The sequence below is a fragment of the Oreochromis niloticus genome, linkage group LG7, assembly GCF_001858045.2.
Source record: "Oreochromis niloticus isolate F11D_XX linkage group LG7, O_niloticus_UMD_NMBU, whole genome shotgun sequence".
In the NCBI taxonomy this organism is placed as follows: domain Eukaryota; kingdom Metazoa; phylum Chordata; class Actinopteri; order Cichliformes; family Cichlidae; genus Oreochromis; species Oreochromis niloticus.
In genome coordinates this window covers 25,023,888-25,051,839 of record NC_031972.2, presented here as the reverse complement: position 1 = coordinate 25,051,839, position 27,952 = coordinate 25,023,888, and the positions used below count along the sequence as shown (strand labels likewise).

Sequence of the window (27,952 nt, the reverse complement as noted above, 5' to 3'; positions counted from 1 at the left end):
GGAAGACGAGGATGTGCCTAGTGCGTTTCTGATTGGATAAATGATCTGAGCGCTACCAAGGTAACAGCGGATAAGGGCGGAGCTAAGCGACTGACAGCATAAAACTTTGTTAGCTTCTCGCTAACTTTAGTCTAGCTTCTGTTTAGCTATGTTATCAGCTTGAAAACGGCACCTCAGGATGCTCGAAAAGTAAGCCTCGTGTTTTTTTTACACTCTGTCAACTTCACAGAGTTTGACTATCTTAGTTCTTCAAGATAACTTGTGAAGCAGCTACTCTCAGTCAGCTGGACAGCTGCTAGCGAATGTTATTTTAGCTAACGTTAGCTACTCCATTCAGACGTATTCAGTAAATCGTTTAAAGCTTGACGTCAATCGAAAGTTACTTTGTTGCTGGCTAATTATAACACCTCATCGTGTTTTGGTAATTTTATTAAGATGAATTAAGAAGGTGACACGACGCTACATGGCGAGAGTGGCTGCTAACATACAAATCCGTGTTCCCCTTCTGAGTTTTTGCCTTTTCCTCAGCAACTTTTGGTTCCCCTCGATGGCATGTGATTTTTGGGCTGCAGACTCAGCGTTAATAGAGATTTGTGTCTTATAGGTTAGAGTGTCATGGAAAGGATGATGGAGACCCGTGCAAAATGGCCAGTTCAGTGAGCGCATAATTCCATTTAAAATTATTCCTAACTTTGTTTGAAAGGAGAAAAGTCAGTTAGTTGGAAGCTATCAGTGTTGAACATTTATTACTTGAATCTGTTGTCTTATATTTAGGTGGTAACGATGAGCAGAACTGACTTCCGTGCACGGCTGCCACAGTTTTTGGAGGAGAGGATGCAGACCAGCATGGTATGAAGTGGAAATTGAGTGCCTGTGTTTTGTACAAGAAATGAGGGCCCTGGATACAGTGTTATCAAATCAGGCGGTTTTCCACTCAGTAGAGCTCGTTTTGCTTAGAGTTATACAGATAATTTAATTGTGATGCAAAGTTGGACTAAAAACAATAATTTTACAAATGTGCTGTACTCTATGTAACTGTGCTGTCGTGTGATCATACTATTGCCTCATCAGTCTTATTTGTCTTCTAGCTCACAGGTGTATTGATTGGAGCTATGGTTGCAGTTGTGCTGATTGGGATTGTGGTGCTCTTCCTTTACAGGAGATTCAAACATGCCCGTGAGTCATCTGACCTCTTGCTGAACTTCATATTTATTCTATGATATATATCATTTGTTTTTGTTTACCAAATGAAACATTTTCTTTTACACTTGCTGCAGAACGACATTTGTTGTTTATCTACATTATATTTTTGGATTTTCCGACAAGGTGATCAACAACCGGGTGTACCTCACTATCGATTCAGGAAACGAGATAAAGTGCTTTTCTATGGAAGGAAGATAATCCGAAAGGTTGTCTTTTTTTCTTTTCTTTTTTTTCTCCTCAGTTCTGTTGATGGCTCATACACACTGTATTGGTATAGTCTACTAGTATAGTCTAGTAGATTGTTCTCTGCTCTATAAAAACTAGTGAGTTTTGCTTTTAATGTTTTTATGCAAACAGTTGATGTCCAAAAATACTTGATGGTAACATCTAGTTGTAGTTTTCTATTAATTTCATAGGTAACACTACTAAGACTTCTATAACTTAACCCTAATACACTATGACAGAAAATGCCTTCAGTAATTTGGCTTGATGATAAATCACAAACAGCCTTTCTAATTTTAATCCAGCAGTTTAAAAAAAAAAATAAAAAATCAGTTCCAGTATTTCTTAATTAGAAGTACAACTTTGGATATAATTTTTTTCTGTATGCAATAAACAAAATATATTTAAATGTTGTTTTGTAGGTTAAGACACTCTCCTCGCTTCCTTCTCCATCCCATCCCTCGCAATCAAAGCAACCACAGCGCATACGAAAAAGAACCAAAGTTCTGAACATAGCCCGCAAGTATGAAGAATTAACACATTTTTATATTCTGTGTACTCAAGGCTTTTTGTGAAATTAGTGTTTTGTTTTTAAAGTACATGTTTGTTTGTTTTTTCTCCTTCTGACAGAATCCTGAGGATCCGGAGAGACCCTCCCACCCTGCAGCCCAAGGAACCCCCTCCCTCCCTGCTGGAAGCTGATCTAACAGAGTTTGAAGTGCAGAGCTCAAATCTGCCTTCTGAGGTCCTGTATATGCTGAAAAATGTCAGGTAGGCATGTCAACTTTTCCTCAATATTTAGGGTGTGTGTGTGTGTGTGTGTGTGTGTGTGAGTAATTACTTTTGTTTTTCAACTTGTAGGGTCTTGGGCCATTTTGAGAAGCCTCTGTTTCTGGAGCTGTGTCGGCATATGGTGTTTATTGAGCTACAGGAGGGTGAAGGCCTGTTCAAACCAGGGGATGATGATGACAGCATCTACGTGGTCCAGGATGGAAGACTTGAGTTCTGCATACAAGAGAACGTATGTGAATGATGTGTTGTCTTCCATTTGACTCTCTCTTCAGGCTAATTTTGAAACTTAATTACCTTTGAGATTCTGTTGCCTTTTTCCTTTTTATGCAAGCAATATTGTTATTTTTCTGACCTGTAGGGCAGGGTAATATGGCCAAAAATATTTACCATGATATATATTTGAAAATTTGCGATAACAATATAACTGAAGATATAACCGATGTGAGACAAAATACTTTACAACTCCACAACTTTATTAGTGCAAAAAAACCCCCCATCAATGTATTTTCACTTAAACAAGCAGGTGTTTTTTATTTTTTTTATTTTATGTGCATTAAAGCTATATAAAAATTTAACAGTGCAAGTGCAAATTCCTTGCTGACAGTTTAACCAAAAGGCATTTCCAGTACAAATTGGCCAACATATCCTGTGCATAACCATGTATAATATCCACAAAACTTAAGAGGTTATACACACACAATGCGGTAATATTATGTTGAAGCACAGTACGTATTACTCCGCGAGGCTCCCGACTAAGGTAGCCGTAATGCTCCGACAATCCATCAAGCGGTGCGGCTTCATAGCTTAGCAAAGTCGAACTAAAACATTTTTGACAGATTTTTTGAGCGCGGTTTATTACAAAATGTGCTTTGGTGTGTATCTGATGGATGAAGTTGCAACATTTTTACACTCCAATTCTGGTTCATCTGCTTCATTCAACAATCCGCTTTCGCCCTTCTCATTCTCCGTCGCCACCATGCTTTTTCCGCCATGTGCGTATGAAAACAAAGGCACTGCACATTGCGATATTTCATTTTCTTATCATTGCCTAACATTATACCGGTATTATTGTGAACGGTGTGATATGGCCCAGCCCTACTAACCTGTGACATTACATCAATTTATATAGAAAATGGTAAATTCAAAAGTTATATTGCAATTTTAACAACTGTGCCCACTGGTCATTATCAAAGTTCAGTTTAAAAAGTGTGATGCAAGGTCGGCTCCAAACTGTATCTAATTTAATTTACATTCATTTTCAGTGTCCTTTTCTATCTTCCAGTTTTACTTCTAATGATAAAGTATGAACACCAGAGGACAGTAGAATAAATAGTAACTACTTTATTTTTGCCATCGCAACAAGTGAGTGGCATCCCAATATGTTGTTGGCTTGCTTAAATTCCTACTTTCATCCAACTAGATGTCTGCAGATTTGTTAAGAAAGTGTGAAATATTTTTACCTTATCAATATTATTTTGTTGGCATCATGTCCTGTATTCTTCTTTTTTATATTGCAGGATGGCACAGAATCAGTGGTGAAGGATGTCCTCCCCGGAGACAGTGTCCACAGCCTGCTCAGTATTCTAGACACTATCACTGTGAGCTGCTGTTTTTTCTTTCTCTAGGTTATGTCCTCATTTGCCTTCTGAAGTGTCTGTGTCATTTTGATTTGTTTATTCATTACCTTCATGCCCCTGAAACAAAATTAATGTACTTTCTATTTGCTGTAATTTGTTTATTTAAAGTTGCATCTTATAGACTGTGTTTTTCTGTTCTTAAAAGACATCATTGTCATCCTTTTCACACACTCAGATTGATGTTGTTTGGAACTGATTGTGCAGTAATGAACTCAAACCACGTATGTAATGTATAGAAAAATCAGTTATTACAATAGAATAACTTTTTAATATCTTGTTACTTTGTTGCAATTGCATACAAACACTATCACACTTGTGTTATAGAGCTTTGAAGTGTTGAGTTATTTAGGCCACATTAAAATGCTGCAAGTAGAGGTACACGCACAGGTCACAGAATAAACCTTGCGGAAAGTATCCTTAGCCCAATTTATTACTTAGAGGACAGTTCCAAATAGACGGCTGTAAAAGATGTGGATGAGATTTCTCTGATTCTTTTCTTCGATTTGCCAGGGTTATCCAGCTCCGTATAAAACTGTGTCGGCACGAGCTGCAACTCGCTCCACCATCTTACGCTTACCTGCTTCAGCCTTCGAGTCAGTGTTTAAGAAATACCCTGAGACACTTGTACGCGTCATTCAGGTAAAAGAGTGCATGATGTAGTGTTTGTTTTTTCTCCAGCTAAACATCTAAGTTGGAGCTACAACATACAACAATTAGCAGAATATACTACATATCATGTTGTAGCCAAGGGTTTTCTTTGTTTTTTCAGATAATTATGGTGCGCCTCCAAAGAGTCACTTTTTTGGCTTTGCATAACTATCTGGGCCTAACAACTGAGCTCTTCAATCCGGTAGGAGGAGAATTGGTTATTGCACACCTATAGTATTTATGTGCATACACATGGTCACGATGACTGTCACACAAGTTATGATGTGATTATTTATTTATTCCTTGACTGACAGGAGAGTCAAGCAGTGCCCTTGACCAATATAAACAATGTGATGGCAGAAGCAAATACTGGAAAGATGACTCGTCGTCACCACTTCCAGGACGAATTACCTGCTGGAACCACTGAAAACACTGTAGAGACAGGTCAAGCACACACACAAACATGCACACGTGCATCCAGACATGCACTACGTGCCGTTCAATTTCAGCTTTGTCTTGTATTGAAACTGATCCAGTGCTGGCACTTTACTTTGTATTAAACAGATGGTGTAAAGGACAGCCATTCAACCAGGAAGCTGCGATCCACCTCTATGCCCACTGAATGCACAGGTGGGTCACTGCCTTGGACATAAGCGATCATCCAATAGCACATGGCTGTATAAATTTCCTGCACAGATGTACTTGTTATCCTAATCCTTTGTTTTCTGAGTTACAGGTAATGACCTGAGCATGGCCTGGGAACGAGCTCGAGTTACCATTGAGGAGGCTCCATCAATTCCTATCACTCACAAAGTAAGGCCTGCTTTTTACATTGAAGCGTGGTGACAGGTCTTGTGTGTAAATGTAACACAATATCACAGTATCTGCTGCATCTTACCTACTTCCTCCATAGTAGTTTCTCTCCTGTGCCTGTCTTTGTAGTCTAGTCTGAAGAAGAGTGTGACAATGCAACACACACCATCTGAAGTATTTCACTATACAGACAGCGGAGGGCACGCTGATGCTACCTATCTTGGTAAAAGCAGTGCAATCCTCCAAGCTGCTAAGAAAGACCTGCTGGGAATCATCCAGCTGCAGGTGAGGGGCTAATTGGAGAAAATTCAGCTGGCGTCAGTGTTCTGATCCTTTCAATGCACCCTTTTAAATTTATTTTTGTGCTATGTTACGTGGGAAAATGTTAAATCCAAAGTCTTGTCATCATAAGTGGGTCTTTAGAGTGTCTTTTTCTATTGCAGGACCCTAGTCTGCTTGAAGGCAGAGTAACCGTCCACCATGTCAAAGCTGGCTCTGTGGTAGCTCGTCAGGGAGATCAGGTTGGAACAGCAACTTAGAACCTAGCTACTTTTCATTCTGTTTAATATTTTACTTCATTTCAACTCTTCTTGATTGATTTATGCCTCCATTGGACAGTGTCAATGCATTGCAGAGGGTCGTACATGGGACCTGGGAAACTAATGTGCATGTAAAGTTGTGTGCATGTGAACTTGCTTGTGGGAAGAATTAGAAAGCTGTCACCTTATACTATCATAAGGCTAAAGGGTATCCTGATTCATAGGCAAGAGGGGAAACGGGTTAAGCTTATAAAGTAAACAAACTAATCAGTCATTTAAAAATCAAAGGGATGACTGGGAACGACTTTCCTGTAATGCTTTCAACAGTAAAATCTGAATTTCAACACAGGTATTACTCATCTTAAATATCATGAATTCAGTATTTCACCACCTGATTGTTAACAGCATTCAGAGTCACACTGTTAAATCTGAGCATTTTCTCTCAATCGTCCCCTCTTGGTGTTTTAGGAGGTGAGCATCCACTTCGTGATTTCTGGCCTCCTCCATGTTTACCAGCGGATGATTGACCGTGAAGAAGAATCGCGCCTGTTTGTAACGCATCCCGGAGAGCTTGTTGGTCACCTAGCTGTTCTGACCGGAGAGCCCCTCATATTTACAGTTCGAGCTCAGCGAGATTGCAGCTTCCTCTCTATTTCCAAAACACATTTTTATGAGTGAGTGACCTGGACACACATCCTCACACTGTTGTGATGTTCAGCACTGTAGAGTTGGAGGGAAAAACAAAGATGGCTACTTCTACTTTGTCCTTTTGTGGATTCTTTTTTATTCCTTAGGATAATGCGAGTGGAGCCCAAAGTGGTGCTGAATGTTGCTCATGCTGTGTTGAAGAGGATGTCATCTTTTGTCAGGCAAATAGACTTTGCTCTTGACTGGATGGCCGTCGAAGCTGGCAGGGCTGTTTACAGGTATTCCTCTGCTGACCTTGTGTCTCATGTGTGAAATCAACTCGTAACATTACAGGCATTACTTGGTTCATGCGGGACAAGTTAATTAATACTAATAGAGGGAGGGGAAGCTGAATTTGGAAATGTGATTGTGAGTTGTTTGCAGATTTGCAGTAGACTGAAGTTATCTGTATTTTCTTTTCTTTTTGCAGGCAGGGAGAGAAATCCGACAGCACTTTCATAGTGCTGAGTGGTCGACTGCGCTCAGTAATCATGAAGGAGGATGGCAAGAAAGAGTTGATAGGGGAGTACGGACGTGGTGACCTGATTGGAGTGGTAAGCACCGTGACAGCCAGAGGGAAGACAGCTGGGGAAGAGTTGATGGAAGACTATTAATATCATGCTGTATCAAACAACACTAGCTGTTTGTTTTCATAGAAGAACCTGTTAAAAGGTTAGATATAAAAAAATTACAATGTTAATATCACAAATGGAACTGCCTATTAGCTGTCAGTATACCGCATATGGCTGATGAGACTGGATTGCCTGTATGTTCTACTTTCAGTAAATGCAGACTGCCAGAGGAGTGTGGGTGTTGTTAACCTTCAATACTGGTCAAAAGATTTGGGTCCCATGATGTGCATATTTATATTTACGAAAAAAACGTAATAAATGGATTGTTTGAAATTACTGCACTTCATATTACAATCAAAGGGAAAAGGGGGGGAAAAATCAGCATGACTTTAGGACAAATTTTTATACAAACATGATATGATGATGATGATATTGATCAAATCGGATTCTAAAGTATCTTCTAAATATTTTAATAGTACTGCCAAGTTTTTCTCAAATTAAGCTCTAATATTGTGTTTTCAACCTGTGTAAAGCAAAGTCACTTGGTTTAATTCATCCACCTCTGTCAGCTGGTGTGACTGGTTCAATGCTTCTAATAATACCTGGGTTAATGGATCCTATGGTTACTATTACCTGGAGGAGAAACGCTGTCATTGGAGCTTCTGTGATAATGATTGTCAGACAAACTTAGTACGACTCAGATATCAGTTTTAGATGAGGGGTAGAGGTTAATTTTAGCTTTTTAGCTTCGGGTGTATTTTTATGTATTTGTTTATTTATTTTAAATCGAAGGAGACAATCAGGTGTCTGTTCAGAATATACAGTGCAATATGAAATAATTGATACAGAAATGGCAAATAACAGAATTTATACCTGGAATTTGCCATTTCTGTATCAATTATTTCACTTAAAGTAAATAAGTTATTTACTTGCATTCCTGGATAGGTTTTGTTTGGATTTTGTGTAATTAATGACTTGTCTGTGCGCAGGTGGAGGCCTTGACCCGTCAGAACAGAGCGACCACAGTACACGCTGTACGAGACTCTGAGCTGGCCAAGCTACCAGAAGGTGCACTTCGCTCTATCAAGAGGAAATTCCCTCAGGTAGGCCTAATCTAATGTGTTAAATTCATGTGGTTTGAAAATAATTCTGTTAAAGTGATCCTTTTTACTGGAGAGAACAAGCGCCATTGCCTCACCCGTCCCTTTAAACAAAAAAAGACTTGAAGTAATCATAAAAATAATACAGATAATTAATACATTTAATCAAACTAATAAAAAATAACATGTTCCATTCACTGAAACTCATCACAATAAACATTTAAAATAAAGTCAGGAAATGACTTTGTACTGCAGAGTCTGAGTAACAGGGCTGATTATAAAATGTGCATCTCAGGTTGTCACCAGGCTGATCCACTTACTCGGACAGAAGATACTGCAGCAGGTCAATGGTCCTCTGACAGGTGTGTACATCTGTGTGCAATGCTGCCTATTTTGCAGGCTCTTTCCTGGCTCAGACATACTGGCAGTTTTTGTTGATGTACCATAAAGGCAGTGATTGTGTGGCACATCTGTTTGTTAATGGATAAACAAGTATCTCGTGTTTAATTATAATAAACTGAAAATGTTTTGATACTGTTTGTAATTAATAAGGTTTGTAATTTTTCTTTGGCTCTTGCTAAAAACCTCTCAGAAAGTCCTTCATGTAGGGGTGGGGAAAAAACAAACAAACTTTGGATTCAACATATGCATGGTCTACAGGTGTTTTAATTGGTTAGGTTTTCCCATCATTTCTGGTATTAAATCTGTTTTTTCACCTTTGCAAATCTGTAACACATCTCCAGCTCGCAGTTTGGCCCTGCACACACCAGGTAGTAAGTGGGATGCAGGAAACCAAGCCTCCAACCTCTCCACTGTGGCAGTCCTGCCAGTATCAGAAGAGGTGCCTCTTACTGCCTTTACTCTAGAGCTGCAGCATGCACTCCTTGCAATAGGTAAGAAAGAGATATGGAAGCTCAAATTTGGCTTATAATCATTCATTCTGTTCTCGACACAGAAAACTCTTTAGGTCATGGATGATTGTTTATTTTAAACATATGACCAGCCTACTGCTGCTCTTCACCCAGTCTTGTCATTTTCCAAAACTTCTTATCAAGGACATGGAGGCATGATTAGAGGTGCTGTCTGTCTGCCATGATGGAAATACTCTCCCCTTAAGAATTCTGGATTCCTGTTTGCATCCTAATTTGAACTGGAATTGAACCAAAAGCAAATGAGCATCTGTCCTGAGGGCTAAATAAGATGGTACAGACAAATTAAGCGATTAGATTTTCACTTTAATGAGCATTAAGGGCTGAACTGTTCAAATAAGTATTTTCCAGTGTAGTGCCTTTTTTTTCTCTTTATTATAATATACCACATAAAAGTGGTATATTATAATATACTGCTTTACAGTATACAGGACGTAAAACCTCCTTGAAGTAGACATTCATGGGTGTAATCTATGATCTCTCACATAAAGGTCCCACTCTTCTACTGACAAGTGGTATCATCAAACAGCGTCTTGGAACTGCTGCACTTGACAGGTATGTTTTGTGCCAGATTCAAACTTTTTTTTTTTTTTTTTTTTTTTTTTAATTTTGCAGGTCCATCTTCTCTTATTCAAACCTCAGATAAAATGAGTGTCTTTCGGTGTCTTACTGCTGTCTGTTGGTTTTTATTTTCTTTGTGCTTTGTCTTTAGCAGAATTTAATGAGCATGAAAGTTTGCTCTATTGGCACAAGAGGAAAATGGATCTCTTGGATGCTGCCAGCAAAGCAATGCTGCCTGTCATTAATGGACTCCTTTCCTCTTTAGTGTCCATGAGTACCGTCTGTCCAGCTGGCTGGGCCAACAAGAAGACATCCATCGCATAGTTCTTTACCAGACTGACTACACACTGACCCCGTGGACACAGAGGTGCATCCGTCAGGCTGACTGCATCATTATTGTGGGACTAGGAGAGCAGGACCCTACTGTAGGGGAGGTGAGGTGTTCCCTGGTTCCCAGGAGAAGAGAGAGGTGTATTACTAGGAACTGTTAGAGCTACACTTTCAAATCATGCAAAGACGCCCCCAAATTATTGTTGTGAATGTGGCTTCTTGTCACCTCTGCCAGCAAATCAGAAAAATACCTGAAAGCGGCAGTGTGGTGAGATGCACCACCTGCAGGGTAAATAACTCAGTTAACAAAGATTCTGCAGTTTATTAAAAACAGTTTTGTATGAAATTGGCAAGTTTGGTACTGGAAGCTTTCTGGTTTCTATTTTGTTCAGAATGAACAACAATGAGCTTTTTTGTTGTTGTTTGTTTTGTTTTGTTTTGTTTTGTTGTTATAAGGCTCTTCATTATGAAGCTTTGTGTAACACAAGAATGCCTAAACCAGGAAGTTATTTATTTAAAATGTATATTTAGTGGAACTTTTTTCTGCTTATTCCTTCACTCCAGTTTTTAAAGATAACAGAACATTGTAGTTTTTCAGACATGATTAAGAAAAGTAGTTGTTTGTTTCATGAAACCTTTTGCAATAATCCAAAAATGTATAAAGGATTTGCACAAGTTTGCCGCATTTTTCTTCTTTTTTTTTTTTTTTCTCTTCCTTTTTTTTCCCCCCCAGGGACTCAACTCCTATAGTTCATGAAATATTCTAAAATATCTGTTCTGCTTTCTCTGTAGTTGGAGCGTATGTTGGAAGGAAGTGCAGTGCGTGCGCAGAAGCAGCTTGTGCTGTTGCACAGAGAAGATGGTCCTGCACCCAAAGGAACCGTAGACTGGCTCAACATGCGAAGCTGGATTTCCAGACACCTCCACCTTGCCTGTCCCCGAAGGGTCTTCTCCAGACGAAGCCAGCCCAAACTGGTGAGAATGGAAGACATGGCCAGAATGTGCTGTGCATATGAAAGGCCCCCCTTCCCCTTTTTCCCCTCCCTCCTTTCAGATCCATCCTCAGCTTGGCATTTAGTAGTTTTTCTTATTTCCTGTCTTTCAACATCAGTACATTCATTCTTATCCCACTTGTTTCGTCATCTTCTTTTAGCAGTACTATGTTTGTTTGTTTTTTTGCAGTTGGAACTGTATCAGCGTGTGTTTGAGAAACCAGCAGATCGCCATTCTGACTTTTCCCGCCTGGCTCGTGTTCTTACAGGCAATGCTATTGCTCTTGTCCTGGGAGGAGGAGGGGCCAGGTAATGTTTGTCACACGGTTTCTCATCATAATTTTAAAGACAACATTATACAACATCGGCTCCTAATGATGCTGGTTATTTATGTCAATCTTTTCTTTGTTAAATTTTTCTCTTTCCATGTTTGTTCCCCCACCCTTCTAACCAGGGGTTGTTCTCAAGTGGGTATAATGCGTGCACTATGCGAAGCTGGCATCCCCGTAGACCTAATTGGCGGAACTTCAATTGGTTCCCTGATGGGCGCTCTATATGCAGAGGACCGTAGCCTCAGTCGTTTGAGGATAAGAGCTAGAGAATGGGCTATGGTAAGATTCAAAGTGGCAATTACTCTAGTGTTTCAGATCTAAATCTTTCTGAATGCACTGACATCTGCTTTGCTTTGTTTTCCATAAACTATTCAGAAGTTGTCCCATTCTTTCTTTAAAAGTCACTTCTTAGGCAGTTACCAGAACTCTTAAGTTCAACCACAGTGTAATTGTTTTGGGTCCCCCCCCTTTCCTACTGTTGCTTAAAAAATAAATGATAAAATGGAGGTATGATTTCCTGGAATGACATTGAGCAGAGAAGTCTTGAATTTGATCAGTGTCAAACTTTTAATGATAACAATCTATAGGATGTTTTAATCTTGCTTTAAACTGGGTTAGTTATACATGGATGTGAGACTTTCTTCCTGAAATGATTTAAGTGTAATCCAGTTTAGATCTCAGACCTGCTTTTAATTTCATAAACCATGCTGAGCAAATTAACCACCATTTCATATCACGTACAAGTCCTTTTCCTGCCCTTGAGTAGCTGTCTGCCTTAGAATGACTTGGATGTAACACTTCACCTGTATCCTTATTTAGTATGCATCGATCGGTGTTTGCAAGCCCCACTCATTCTCATGTTCTGTTGCTGCATATGGAAAAGACACAGTAATGCAAAGAGTTGTCACAGTGATCAACAGGGGAAGGGAGTACTCCGAAACTGTGCCATCTTGGATAACCCTTTAACCCTAGAGGGATGTCAAAACATTAGTCCCGGGGACCAGAATCAGCCCACTATAATTTCATAAGTTTTCCTATTGATAAAGACTACCCATCCATCAAAGTAATTAACTAACAGATAAACAGTTAAATGGCGGGAAAGTAAATTTTTCAACTATTAGTGAGCCCACAGTAAAATTAACAAAACTTTATATTTTATAATTACAGGACTGTCTGTGTAATGAACTATCGTAACTTTTTCTTTAACTTAACACATTTATCATGTTTCACTGGTCCACCCTGCTTAAGATCAAAGTGAATTTGACATCACTGTCCTGGATTTTCTGCTCTAAAAGTTAGCCCCACCTCACAAGTTGACAGTGTTGATGTGTTATATCTTAAATCTTAGCTAGAAGACATGAAAGTTAAACATGCAGGTAATGCTACAGATGAGCATTTTAGCTTACAAGCTGGAGTGAACAAATTGACCAAGGGTGGGGGGTGTGGCGTCAAAATTAGTTTTGCAATATTTTGAAAAATTAGCCATGTTTCTGACAATATAAGAAGAATTTATGAATGCTAAACTTGTTTTATTGACGCTTTCAGGCAGAACCATTCAACCATCCAAGTTTTACTTTTTTTTTTTTTTTTTTTTTTTTTTTTTTTTTCTCTCTTCTTCCTCCAGTGGGTTACCATTCGTTAATAGTTATTAGGAAATGTGTCATGTGTCTAATTTGAAGTGTGGCTCCATTGAGGCAAGATGCCAGAAGTAGCGTTAACGTGTAATACTCGTGACACAGTATTGACAACTAGCAGGGCTCGTTCCCGGTATTGATACCGGTATTTTGGATGTTATGATATGGCACAGCCCTACTTCTAGCACGTTTTTAAAAAAAAAAACAACAAAAAAAAAACAAACAAACACATTCATATGGACATGTTAATATGGTAAAAAATGTAACTTTGTTGGAACATATCCATTAAAGCTGATTTGAGACACCTGCTCTGTCTCAGGTCTGCAGGCAGAGCATTTGGTAGGTTTTGGTTTTCCACGTTGTATATGGCCTGTCCTACTCTGGCTCTGTTCTTGCCTACAGAAGGTTCAAAATAAGTTTGTTCTTAGCAGACTCAAATGATGAAAATTAAGATGTCACAGGAAGCAAAACTGTATAGTCAGTATTATTCAAATGACTGAGAAATGTACACACTTGTCAGACAAATATGACAAAAAATTCAATGTGTGTGTTGTTGTTTTTTTTTTTTTTTTTTTTTTTTTTTTTTTTTTTTTTTTTGTAGTGCTGGGTATAAGGTGAGAATCTACCAGAGTTTTCTTTTGTATTAAAATAAAGTTCAACTTCTAGGGAAGTAGTTTCTTGAGTTGCTTAGAGGTGGGAAACATTTATTTGAACCTCGTTTTAATTTGACTCCTTTGGCTTTTCCTGTAGGAAATGACTTCAGTGTTTAGGAAGGTCTTGGATTTGACATATCCAATCACATCCATGTTTTCTGGTGCTTCCTTCAACTCTGGCATAAACAACGTCTTCAAAAGCAAACAGATTGAGGTGAGCTAAATGACAGTAGGTGTGACCCAGCTGTTGGAATACTGATCTGAGGCCAGTGTAAATTCTGTGTCATGCAGGACCTTTGGATCCCATATTTCAATATCACAACTGACATCACTGCCTCTGCCATGAGAGTACACACTGATGGTAAATACAGTGTTCAGTTTATTTATTTTGAAAGAATCATTTTGGTCTTGATTGAGTTTTCTGAATTGTGTTTTTTGTCATCATAGGTGAACTGAACTGGCGAACTTTTTAATAGTCTCTGATTAATTTTCGGTTGATTCAGATTGGTTGCTTGCAGTTAAGCTTTATGCCTTTTTAAGTAAGTTTAAGTTGCTTGTTTGTTATTTGAGGTTCTCTATGGCGGTATGTCCGTGCTAGCATGTCTCTATCGGGATATCTCCCTCCTCTGTGTGACCCGAAAGATGGACACCTGCTGATGGATGGAGGCTATATCAACAACCTGCCTGGTTTGTTCCATTCAGTTTGTACCTTCCCTTATGAAGTATTAAAAGTAGCCGTACTTTGATGTCGTTGCTCAGCTGTTTGCTTATAGCAATATATTTTTAATTTTACCAGTACTGTATGCTGTTTGTCTTGATGCCTTCTTCCCCTGATTCTCCCAGCTGATGTTGCACGCTCCATGGGGGCCAAAGTGGTAATAGCTATTGATGTGGGCAGCCGGGATGAAACTAATCTCACTAATTACGGCGACTCACTCTCGGGCTGGTGGCTGCTATGGAAACGCCTTAACCCCCTAGCTGAGAAAGTTAAGGTGATGGATTGATTAGGAGTAAAGACACACCATGCTGTGCAGCAATGTTTTTAATTCTATCAATAAAAATAAGGATATTTATGGAAATCGTTTCAGTGATTTATAAGTTAATTTCCACAGGTGCTGAACATGGCAGAGATTCAGACTCGGCTGGCCTATGTGTGCTGTGTGAGACAGTTGGAGTCTGTGAAGAGCAGCGATTACTGCGAGTATATCAGACCTCCAATCGACAGATACCGTACACTAGAGTTTGGCAAGTTTGATGAAATTGCTGTAAGTTTCAGAAATTTGTTTTCATCTGAACTCTTTTACCCCTGATCATGAACAAGTATTGAAACTTTCAGATGTTGTAAGACAAATGTTTTTCATTATCTGAAACACCAGACCAACTTTTAAAAATAAATGTTTTGGCAAATAGAAAATGGTACTGATATGTGAATATGTCTGTGTGATTTTTAGGAGGTGGGGTACCAGCATGGCAAGACTGTGTTTGATGTGTGGCGTCGCAGTGGTGTGGTGGAAAAAATGCTGAAAGACAGACATCAAGAAGAGTTCCACAACACGCAAAGCAGAAGCAATGTAAGGATGTTGGCAGTGAACAACACATGGACATACACTAGAACATGAAAGAGTTCAATAAAAATCAACAGCAGACTATAGACTTTTCTTTGACTTAAAACCACAAAAATATTGTGATGCAATACAATATAGTATATTAAACTTGATCAAGTTGTTTTAAAATGCATTGCTTTAGGGTTGTAATGACATTGAAAACTTTTGTTCTCTGGCTTTTAGCAGCCAGATTTTGAGATGCAAAATAAAAATGAAATACTAGTAAGTAGCCATATTCAAATCTCACTCCTCTGAATCCAATGTAAAGGCAACAAATGGACTTGTAAGCAGTCATATTACAAATCCCTTTAAAAGAATACAGCTGTTAACAAAATGTATCAGGAAAAGATGAGAGGGTATAAAAGCTATTTTCTACAAAAGGAAAGCTTGAGGAGGAGAACACTTCTCTGCTGTAGTTTATGCTCTTAAGTAATCTTACGAGTCTGACTAATTATCTTCAAAATCCATGTTCCTTGCATCCAGAGTTTAAAATAAATAAATAATCTTAAAGTGAGTTTAACACCCCACTTGCAGTCCTTTCACATTCAGTTGACCAGTTGGTTAATTAAATATTTTGGGATCATTTTCTCATATTTTATTGGTCGTGCTATATGACTTGCTGTTAACAGTGCAACATTTTTAGACCTTAAGCTCTTCCTTTTTTTTTTTTCTCTGATAAAGTAATAACAATAAAACTATGAATTTGCTTTTAACGTACACAAAAATAGATTTCTGTGCACCAGATTTGTTCCAAGCAATGTCACAGAAACACAAAGCTCCTCCTAACCAAGAGATGACGAGAATGATGAAGAAGTTGTTTACTCCCAGTTTGAGCAACAACATGAGGATGAAGGGTAAAACAGCAGGACTCACACTGGCAACCTCCCCCTCCCTGATAACAAACAACAAAGGCAACAGAACAATTGCTGAAAACAGGATGGAGCCACTTTTATGATTGCAGATCTGAGACAGTAATGTTTAAGACTAAATGGCTTCTGTTCGCATTTTTTAAAACAATAGGCATCCCACACAGTTAATGAATGCCTTTCTATTTTCAGATGCTACTGGAGAGTACGACAACCAGGGGATGCAATGCTTCTCCTTCTGTGATACATTTGATACTATTTATTTTTATGCAGATCAAGACTTAAAAACACAACCAAGGTTTTGGGACTAGTTGAGCTTAAAAAAAGGCAAAATCAGATGTGCTTCACCAAAAAGCTGAAATTGCACAAACGTCTGCAGCAGAATTTTTTGATGCAGATAGTTTCCATTATACTTTGCTGTAATTTCCAACTCACAGCAGTATAGAGGAGTATATTATTTTGTTTCTTGCAGCTGGCATGCTTGGCACACTGTTTGGAAGCTTATTCAAAGACGATAAAATTCCATAACGCCTCCTCAGTAGTCCCTGTCACTGACTGTGGCTTTTTTTTTTTGAAGGTGGTGACATGTCCCAATGCTTCCTTCACTGACCTGGCAGAAATTGTGTCCCGCATCGAGCCCGTCAAACCTCCTCTTGTGGATGGTAAAACTACCGACACACACTCCAACACTGCAGCTTTCAGCCACACTCAAAGTACTTTTTAAGTACGCTCATGTCTCCATGTTTGTCTTTGTCATTCTTGACCTAATGAAAAACAAATCAACCCCACAAAACAAAATGTCATATTTTATTAGGTCATAATTTTAACAAGTCAGGAGACTGACTTGTTGGCTACACAGCCTCAGTGTAAAACCCACTGATGGAAAAAGGAACTTCCTCTTATTGTACAATTTAGTAAGTAAGCATTTGCAATCAAATAAAGAAATGTAACTGTATATAATTTTTTTTTTTTAAGCGAAAGAACAGTTGTAGATTTCTCAAATAGCTTCAAACTTGTTCTTATTCCTGTTCTCTCTATTTATAATGCATTTGTCATCCATCACTCATCAAAGTCCACCCTGTATGACATTTCTAATGTTCTGACTTATGCACCTGCACACCCACGTGTATTTGTCACCATTCTACACTCCAGATATTCCAGTTTATTCACCCACAGTGTGCTTCCTGTCCCCCACTCTTTCCTTGCATCAGAAGAATCCGACTACCACACTGACTATGAAGAGGATGCACTGGAGAGTGCTCTCTCTGACATGGAGACGTATAATCGCTATGGAGAGCACACTGAAGGGGAGGAGACTGCTGACACGGTACGAACTTGTGGTAGTAAGATTAGAAACTGTGGGCTCTCTTTAAAGAGAAGAAGAGCAAGCAACCACAGTGAGGAATTTGTTTTTACTTATGTCTAAAACAGGCTTTTCAGGTTACATTATCATTAATTTTATTGCTTTGCAATAATGGAATGGAAATTTGTGTTGCAAAGGTTTGTCTGGCTTACAATGACGACACACTTGATCGGTCCTCTCGGTAAAAAGATTTTCATAAATCACTTGGGAAATCAGACTATCCTGCTGGCTACTATTCAAAGTCAGATTGAGGTTCATGCTGGAGTCTGGCCAGTTCATGCTTTAAAAGTGATTTAAAATAATTTTAATGATATTAAAATTAATTGGAAGCCATTGCAGGGGCACCTAGTTCAACTAAAGTGATATCATTTAGAAGTTGGGGCTTGAGAACATTGTATACCTGCAACAACACAATTCAGGTTGTGTTTTGTATTCATTTATTTTATGGCTGTCTGACAAACATTCATTTTTAGATTTAACAAAGAAAAATGGGGACGACTATGCACGCCTCAACCTGATTCTCAGAATGTAGAACTGGATGGGAGATCGACACGCTCCATTACCCCGCCCACCAGCTGCCACCATCAGCTTCCGGCTATCCCTAACAGTTCACTGGAAGTGATGTCAAACCAGCAAGTAAATTCCAAGTAGTCTGTTTTTGTGAATGGTGGAGTAATAAAAGTTGCTTAAACAGGTTGGCACAATGTAAGCATTCTGTCTTTGCTACATTTTACCCTCTAATGTGAACCACCAGACTCTACCTGCAAAACTTGTCCTTTTGTCGTGTGTGTGTGTGTGTGTGTGTGTGTGTGTGTGTGTGTGTGTGTTTTATAACTTGCATTTCTGCCGACACCTCTCGTTATCGATACAGGGTAGAAAATGAGCTAGCAACATAGGGTTGACAAGCGATTTCTCAAACACTGCAAAACAAGCGAAGCACAAACTTCTAACCTCTTTAGTCACCCTTCATGTAGTCATCTCACTTTCATTTCCACTACACTGTTTAACATACCTGCATTGTTTGACGTGTGGGTGGTGGTGGTGGTGGTGGTGGTGTTGTTGTGTTTTTTTTTTTTTTCTTTTTTTTTCTTTTTTTTTTTTTTTTCTCTTAAAACAAGCTGAATTATATCAAAAGGTATTTTAAGTAGCAGTTATCTAGACTGTTAGCATGATGGCATTATACTGTCTATCTTGAAATGGCGGATTGTGGTATTATTGAGTTTGAAACTTTGTTCTGGCCATGTTGGATTGGAGCTTAAAATATTTTCAGTGGTTGCAATCCACTTCAAAAAACTAGTTTTCCCCCTTTTCTGGTGAGAGACACCCCCCCCCCCCCCAAAAAAAAAAAAATCTGTTTTGAGTCTGTTGGACTCCAAGACTGAGTCTGCTCAAGACTGTCAAATTAAATCTGAAGCTCAACTTGTCTCTACATAGTTTATGCACAGGAATATGTGTTTGACCAAGTGTGGGTTGTTTTTGTTTTGCTTGTTTGGGTTTTTGTTTTTGTTTTGTTCTTCCCTCTGCGATATAAAGCTAGGGTAATTTTTTTTTTTTTTTTTTTTTTTTAATTAAAAAAAATTATCTGTGCATACAGATTATTCAAAATATATATTTAAAGAATATATACATATATAAAATATATGTGCCAATTATACATGTAGGCCTTCTCGATTAAGAGTTGTTCAGTCATTCCAAAAATGCAATTCAATGCACAATCGGTTAAGTACATAGCTTTGATTAACATGCATACTTGTATGACAATTAAATTGTTACACTGCTAATTTAATCTACATAGTAACAAATAACCTTAGTAGTAACCATAGCCTTAACATGCAGCTTTACAAAAATGTAACTTCATGTACACATCATATGCTGTACAAAGTATATTTATTAGCACGATAAATATAATACAGCTGTGAAACAACATGTGATAGGCTGCCAGTGTAGACAGCTCAGCTTAGTTTAACAAGTGACGGGTGACGAAGCTAATTTTCTATTGGCTGTTTTAAAGGGGAAGCTCCACCGCTTAATCCTGATCTCCAACAAAATGTAATAAATTCTTCCTTTGCTCGTTTTCTACCTCTCCAAGTGTCAGAAAAATCTGCCTTTATATTTTTTCTTTTTGTGTAATCCTGCTAATATAAGAAACTACAACAAAAGCGTTATGTCTGTGGTGGAGGTAACTAGTGCTGACTATTATTTCCTGTATTTATTCTTGTATTACTTGAAACTAAATCTTTTGTTTTTTTTACACCAGCAGAGAATGATAAATGTGAATATGTAAGTTTTTTTTTTTATTTTATTTCATTTTTATTTTTTGTGGCTAACACTCAACAATCCAAAGATTCTTACTTATATTAACTTTTTGTGCTGCTTTTTTTCTTTTTCTTTTTTCTAAATGTTATTTTTATGAAGACATTATACGAGGTGAATGATTATCAAATTGCTCTTGTTGAACTTCTAATTGTTTCTGGAGCATTTTCAGTATTACCAGAACTCGACCAATGCTGTTTCTCTTCCTGCTTCTGTTTGCAGCAGATACAAACAGACTGAGTGTGATGGTTTAAAGTTGGAGGGGATGAAAACAAGCCTTTTCAGTGATTCCTTTTCTGATCGTAAAAAACTTTCTACACTACCACAAACCCATCTTAAGAATTTCTTTACTTAAAAATTGACCCATTGTTTATTAGCTGCACCCTATGTCAATATAACAATATCTAACAGCGGCCCCCTCGGGCGTAAATCTAATCAGTACTTTGCCAATGCAACTTTGCTTTCCTCGTCTTTCATTTCCTTATAAACTCTGGTGCTATATTGCCTGCAGCCTTACATTATGTGTACACGGCGAGAGAAACCTTGTGATAAACACTATGGGCTCTCATATGATGTTTGGTTAAATATGGTCTGTACAACAGCTCGAGACAAGAAAACGTTTGCTGTTTACCAATGAGGTGATGGAGTTCGCTCTGATATTGTTTGTACCTAACCCACTGCACAGGGAATCAATCTTGTCTGGCAGAGTGAACGTCTCATGGATGAAGAGCTGATGTAATGTGTGGAACTGTGCCATGAAATTAATGCAACCTTCGATGACTCATGTTGGGGGGAAAATGACTGCTTGTGCCCTTATTTGGCACCCATTCCCATACTAATGATGTACACTGAAGAAGTTTACTGTTAAGCCTGTAATGTACAATTACTTCCCAAATGTGTGTTCTGACAAGCTGTTTTACTAATTAAACACTGTTGTATTATGTGTGGGGTTGTTTTTTTTGTTTTGTTTTGTTTTCCTTCTCTCCAATTAACCGTCTCTGTTACAGTTTATTGTAAAAGAAATTGAATTATTTTGGGCTGCAGAGAAAGTAACTAAAAATGAAACTATCAAGGGCTTTAGTTACTAAAAGGACACATCTTATGAATAATGTTTTAAGGCACTTGGTTCTTGGTGAAAAGGATTTCTCCATGCCTTCCAGGTGAGGCAAAACATTAGGAACACCACAAATGTGTTTGAGAAATGGCCATAATATCCTATAAGTAACCAGAACATTAATAACTGTTATAATTAAAATAAGAGATCATTCTTTCAATTACTTAACAGTCTAAGCATTGTGTCTCAATGCATGAAGTGGAACCACTTGGCATGAATAGGATTATTTTTATCACCACTAGCCTGCCAATGGAGAGCAGGACGAATCATCCTTGAAACTAATCAAACAAGGAAACACTTTTCCAGTTTTGGTAAACCCTTGTGAATTGTAGCCTCAGTGTCCTGTTCTTATGTAACAAAAGTTACACTGGGGGAGCGTCAAAGTTCAATATGTTGTGCCTTCAGAGATGCTACCTCGGTTGTAATGAATGGTTATTTTCAGTCTTGCTTTCCTATCAGCTGGAAGCAGTCTGGCCATTCTCCTCTGACATTGGCAATGCTTTCTTGCGGAGAGAACTGACACTCACTGGATATTTCCTCTTTTTCAGACTATTCCCTATAAACCCCAGAGATGTCAAGTCCTTAAAATATCTTTAGTCTTTAACCATTGGTTTTTTTTCTAAACAAATATCTGAACTATTCATATTGGCATCACACTCGCCAAGGAGGCGCATATTTAGATCAATGCTTGAGGCCACAGAGTCAGAGATACTCCAGATGGTTAGCACACAAAACTTACAAGTAGACGTAGCTGTATCAGTGGATAAGTTAAGCACCCAAGAGTGATAGTGGAGTCTGGTATTTCAGACTATTGTAACGCAGATGAAAGGGGTTATGTGCTGAGTTCAGAAGTGAGTGTAAACTCTGTATCACTACACAAGGCTCACGACTGTAGTTTTGAGAGCTCTGGCTGCTCTGCATCAGCTGTGGATTCAGATAATACTGGTACTGACCTTTTAAATAACAAGTTTAAGACACTTGGCTTCTACATTTTCAGCCTCTTTACGGGCACTAACTGCACTCTTGGGCCTTTTGGATGTGTTTCACCCAGAAATATATAATGGTGCCAGGGCATTTCTCAGGACGCAAGGTCAAATAAGAACTATGATAATGGATGGTGGGGATTACCATCATTTTGGCCTGGCTATAGGTTTGGTGTCATGGCTATCTTTATTCTTGACTGCTTAACTAAATAACACTGCAGTTTAATATAGATGGACTCCCCCTTTTCAAAAGCAGTAGACTTCAACATTGTCTTAGAAAGCCAAAAACTGTTGATCAGTTTTTAGGCCCATTTAGTCACATTTTGAGGAATGACATTATTTACAATGGCTGACAGTCAAAGTATGTTCATTTGTGTGTGATGCACCTGCAATAGCTTTCATTAAAAACACAAAGGCTCATAATGGTTATTCTGGTTGTGACAGATGTGTTCAACTGGGTGAGTGGAAGAACGAAACGTTAATGCAAAGTTAAGAACTGATGCTAATTGTCACTTAATGACTGATGTAGACCACCACTTGAATCAAATATCGTCTCCTTTAGGTGGTATAGTGAAAAGGGTTACAATGTTTCCCTTAGATTATATGCATTTATGTTGTCTTGGAGTCATAAGAAAACTCATAAACACATGGATGAAGGGCAAAGTACTTGCAACTAGCTGTCCAATCAGACTGTAAGGTAACTTTCAGTAAAATTGAAAGGACTGGGACCTTACACGCCAGTTGAGTTGAAGCAAGCTGAGGGAGTTGTCAGAAATTAATGCATACATTGTACAACACATACAACATATATTTTATGTTGGATGCAGGGCCTGTGGTAGGCATTACATTTGCATACAATGTACACCAGCTAACATACCTGGGAGAAGAATATTGACTCGCTGGACCTTAAGGTAACATCTCAGCATTTCCTTATGAAAATGACTTGGATTGGTCAGATTAAACATCTCTTGCGAAAGACTCACTTGCCTTTATAGTAAGTTGTCAAAAAGGCTTTCAGAAAAAACTGATGCAAACACATCACAACTGAAAAAAGTACATAGGATAATGCATCTGCATTATGATGGTCCACTTGTGACTCAAATAGACCATTCAGAACAGGAGGGGATAACTGTGTACGAGTTGTAGATGTCGTTGTTATCGTTTGCAATATTGTGAAAGTAGTTAATGACATGTTTGTAATCTTCCAAATGTTTTGTTACAAGGAGTCTTACTTCCAGTGCCCCCTACTGTCACCCAGAGTTAGTTGCTACTGAGTGTGGCAGTTGAAGTGGGTCCAACCGAAAAGTCTGGAAATGGTACATATTTCATTGGGGGCGACTTAACTTTGAACAAGCAAGTACATTTTTAATAACTCGTTGGCTGTGTCCAAATTCAGAGGCTGCATCCTCCTGAAGCCGCATTTGTAGGCCGATTACGTCACAGCGATGCGACGAAGGCTGTCCAAATTTGAAGACTCCTCCAAATGCGGCCGACAATTGCGTCCTCCTTTTCCCCAGATTTGAAGGATGGGTCGGGTGTATCCTTTGTGGCTCAACCTATCCCAGAATTCATAGCGCGGCCCAGCCAATTCCAGTTTCCAACAATGGAAACTGGAATTGGCTGCTTGACCGGTTTAAAAAAAATAAATAAAAAAATTATTGGTTGAAAAGCTGTTGTTCTGCTGTCAGGTGTCTAGTGTCATGAAAGGGTTTTACGAGCCAGCCCTGCAAGGGATAAACTGAGTCTTCAAGGATGTATTAAGCAGTATTCACTGAACCTAAGCTTCTCATGTGAGCTGGTTTCCCCAGCTGGCTAACTCCCACAGTGTGGACAGTCTCTGAACCTGAACGTCATGCAAGCTCTGTGGCAATCCAGCAAACATGTTCCAGTACCGACCTTTTCCATCAACAACACCCTGAATGATTATGTAGTGCGAGCCAGCCTTTACGGTTGAAATAGTATGACAGTGTTGTGGTGCTATGATGGATAGGTGAGAGCCATCTATAGCGCTCAAACAGTATGGGAGCCCCCACCTGTTCTCGATGTAGGCAGGCATTTCTCTGAAGCCCTCATCAGGAAAACAGATTTGCTCTGCCACCAACAACGTCTCAGTTGCAGCACAAAACTCTTGCACGCACAGACACACAGTTGTGATTCTTACTCCACAAAGATATCCAATACTCTTGTATTCTGAGCCAGTAGCAAGTTTACACAGTGCAATAGCCACTCTCTTCTTCAAGGGCACACACTCACCGAAGGTTGTGTCTTGTTTCTCAGGAAGCTTAACATTTCTTAAGACATACTAAAGTTCTGCAATGAAATCACACCGCTGGGAGGCTCGGCTGAATGCCCAGGCCGATGGTTTGCACCAATAACTTTGCAACATGAGAGCAATCTGAAACACACACAACGTAAACACATATATATATATATACATACATACATATACAGTGGAACCCCGACTTACGAAATAAATTCGTTCCAGAGGGTCTTTCGTAAGTCAAAATTGTCGTAAGTCGAAGCACCTTTTTCCATCGCCTTTTGAGTGAGGCGATGCTGGCTGAAGACGAAGTTCTTGGTGGAGGAGGACCTCACTCATATTTATAAATAATTTCTCTCTTTGTTTCCATCGAGAGCACTTTACGCTTCTTCTTTTCACTCGAATCACTTGCAGAAAGTTTTTTCGGCCCCATTATGAATGAACGATAGGCTAATTGCAAACGAAAAGCACACGAAATAGCGCGCTGCAACAACAATACGTCTTTCATGTGGAAGTACGAAAGCCAAGGGGTTATCACATGATTCGGAAGGCATTGTGGGCATTGTGGGCTCAGCCAGCGGATTTCGTTACACGGGAATTTTGCAGAAATATTTCCGTTAAGTGCCTTCGTAACTTGAATTTTTCGTTAAATGGGGTCTTTGTAAGCCGGGGTTCCACTGTATATATATATGACATCAAGACAAGGAAGCTCCTGACCATGGATGGAGGATTTCACCTCAAGTCCCCGAGGCTGTACGCTAAGCGGAAGGTAGGAGGCCGGGGACTGGTGAGTGTCAGCACCACAGTCCAGGATGAGACAACAAACATCCACGAATACATCAATAAGATGGCCCCAACTGACCACATGCTCAGCGAATACCTCAGGCAGCAGAAACCCAAGAATGAGGAGGAACAGGAGGAACCATCATGGAAGGACAGGCCCCTGCATGGTATGTACCACCGGCAGATAGAGGAAGTGGCTGACATCCAGAAATCCTACCAGTGGCTGGACAAAGCTGGACTGAAAGACAGCACAGAGGCACTAATCATGGCAGCACAGGAACAAGCTCTGAGCACAAGATCCATAGAGGGTGGGGTCTATCACACCAGGTAAGACCCCAGGTGCAGGCTGTGTAAAGATGCCCCAGAGACAAGAACTTTGCTTCTTTGTTGTATGCGCTGTGGTTGCTTTGATTGCGAGGGAGGGGTTTGAGAAAGAAGACAGGATAGCGTGTTGAGCTGGAAATACATATTCATCATGCATCATCTTAAATTTAAACAGTAGAGGTCACCCTTGATCTCTTTTTGAGCACATCATTAGCTCAACAAGTTTCTGTGTGTTGGTGGCTCCCAGTAGGATTTGCATAGTGTGCACATTTGGAGAATCAGCCAAACCATATCCCTAGAATAATCATGTGAAAGACTGCTGATCCTCCAGTATAATTTGACAGCTTTAAGTCACTCAGGTATTTTAAGCATATTTACAGCTAGTTTTGTTATGTAGGTATATATAGCAAACATATATTGATTACTGTCCTTAAATACAGATTGTATTATTTAATAATAGCGTGTATAAAGTGCTAATTTATATTAAGTTTTTGCTTCAATCATTTTCTTGAAATAGGAAGTGGTGATTCCTAAAATGAATCCATGTGCCACAGTGGCATACCCGTCATAACCTCTTTGGAAACCTTTGTAATTACTGACCCCCTCAGGTATCTGGTGTCCATCTCCGGCCTCTGTGGCTCTGTCTGGTGTATGAGGAGGTGATGTAGATAAGTCTGCGTCTTGCTTTTGACACCATTAACAGTAGTAATTTTATGGACAGTTTAAACAGTTACACATTGACTGAAAATTGTAGTTAAATTCACGTACGGCAAAATTGTGATGCGTGTTTGCGTAACCCATACTGTATGTTCACACTGAGAAACTGAGACAGAAAAAAAGTCATAAGAAGTGTTCTTTAACCTTAATTAAATTACCATTATGTGGGACTTGTACTTGTGCCATTGCTGTTCAGATTCACTGCAGCTATGCACAGGGGCCACAACTGGCACTGTCAGTGGTGAGTAATGTGCCATTTGGAAGAGCAGTGCCACTGTGTGGCTGCACATAAGAGCGCCCGCTAGACAGGAGCGCTGGCATCGGTAATGAATCCAGAAGCTTAATATCTGAGAAGAAGAGAAAGAAAATTAGAAATTTAAAATCATCTTCATGGAAAATTGCCAGCAGGAGCATGGTTCCTAATTTCTTTCTTTCTTTCTTTTCTTTTTTTATGCATATTTGTCACACTGTTCACCAGAAGTTTTTACTTTTACTCCCTTTATTTTGAACAAATATCTGTACCTTCTACTTGCATTTTCAAAACGGGCTTGTTACATTTGGCTTGACATTTGAGGAATGTTATTATTTCAGGTCAGTGCAGCCCTTCAAACATCAAACCGATTTGAGCCTAAACAGTAACACGTGAAAGGCAAACCTGTTTGTGTAACAATCACCAGGGGACCTGGCATAAAAATAAATGAAAGAGGCAAAAACGTGTGCCATAGCGTCTTCTCCTTGGAGATCTCCTCATGTTTTTAAATCATGTGTTGGGTCTGTACATGTGACATTATGTTTTTTCATATTGTGAAACATGCTGCTAAACAAACTGAGGGTGACTGTGTAATTTAAAAGTTACATAAAAATATTATGGAGTTTAGTGCAGCATAAACAGGTTAGTTTGCTGTACTGTGGTGGATTTAAACTGTGTGTTACTGGTGCACAGTTTGCGGTGCTCATGGTCAGAGTTTGGTCACATCTGTGTAGCAGAGATTAATATGAAGTTAAGCTGATGATATTAGATTCATTCACTGAATTCCAGCTTCATACCAACTTTATACCAGTCCTGTTGTCCTGGCTGGAAATCAGCCAGGACAACTGGTAAAAATATCTGCTTACATCTTGTTGAATTCACTTCTGGAAATCCACAAAGAGCAGTAAACATCAGAGCAGCAGTAGCTCAGATCAGCTGATCACAGCCTGTACACAAAGAAAATCAACTGCAGCTGTCAATAGAAATTGTTGTAAGTTGTGATTCTTTCTCCACTCTGAGTCACTGCAACCTCTATTTTTTTAGTTTGTTTGTACAGCACTTTGGTCAACCTCTGTTCTTTTTAAATGTGCTAATAAAATAAATTGACTTGACCTGCTAATTCAGCTTTAACCCCTGACTGTACTCATTTTCATGTTTAGAGGCAAACTCACCCTCTATAATGTAGGCAACAGAAAATAGAGCTACTTAAAAAAAATTGTTTCTTTTTCTCTGCTCATGTTCTGCTTAACTGATTCAAGCTGAGTACATTTATTCCAATTAAAAATTAAAGTTTGTACTCCCATGTACTAGTAATAATTAATTATTACATTAATACACTACAAGCTTCAGTTAGCTTTGCACAAAATAGCTGGTGGAAAACTACTTTTTACTTTCTTTGAGTACTTTTTCACTTAGTTGAGTAAAGAAGTTGAGTCAGTACTTCAGCTTTTTTAACACTAGTATCTGTACTTCTACTTGAGTACAGAATGTCTTTACTTTGGTCTCTTGTCACACATCACCAAATAAATTTTAATAGAAGACAATGATAGTACGAGTAAATACTATCCCTATGAAGACCTTAATGCAATAAATTATTATGACATAAATTAACTGTGATGTCATGAATTAACATTTGGAAAGAATTAACTGAGTGCACTTAACATGTTAAAGGCATTTTTGTGCTAAAGATGCTCAGTATTTAATTTATAGCTAATGTTTAATATCAAATAT

The 27,952-nt window shown here is 38.9% G+C and overlaps 1 protein-coding gene across 5 annotated transcripts; it reads left to right on the top strand.

Moving 5' to 3' along the window:
• The first annotated feature begins 51 nt into the window (after positions 1-51).
• Positions 52-18,809, top strand: LOC100705489 (patatin-like phospholipase domain-containing protein 7). Of its 5 annotated transcripts, none has more exons than XM_019361157.2 (36): positions 52-189; positions 605-647; positions 775-849; positions 1,089-1,176; positions 1,327-1,409; positions 1,848-1,948; positions 2,056-2,196; positions 2,287-2,446; positions 3,735-3,815; positions 4,365-4,493; positions 4,624-4,704; positions 4,817-4,946; positions 5,067-5,132; positions 5,239-5,315; positions 5,445-5,600; positions 5,759-5,836; positions 6,323-6,528; positions 6,649-6,780; positions 6,972-7,095; positions 8,103-8,216; positions 8,509-8,575; positions 8,957-9,106; positions 9,634-9,697; positions 9,969-10,137; positions 10,826-11,008; positions 11,216-11,334; positions 11,480-11,636; positions 13,742-13,858; positions 13,936-14,005; positions 14,215-14,331; positions 14,488-14,636; positions 14,757-14,909; positions 15,096-15,215; positions 16,692-16,776; positions 17,326-17,441; positions 17,951-18,809. In XM_019361157.2, the coding sequence occupies exons 1-36, from the start codon at positions 179-181 to the stop codon at positions 17,954-17,956; spliced, it is 3,918 nt and encodes a 1,305-aa protein (XP_019216702.1). In that variant the 5' UTR covers positions 52-178; the 3' UTR covers positions 17,957-18,809. The 5 variants fall into 5 exon arrangements, with proteins under 5 accessions (XP_019216702.1, XP_019216701.1, XP_019216700.1 ...); XM_019361156.2 differs by having other exon boundaries at positions 605-656; positions 17,329-17,441; XM_019361155.2 differs by having other exon boundaries at positions 605-656.
• The last annotated feature ends 9,143 nt before the right edge of the window (positions 18,810-27,952 follow it).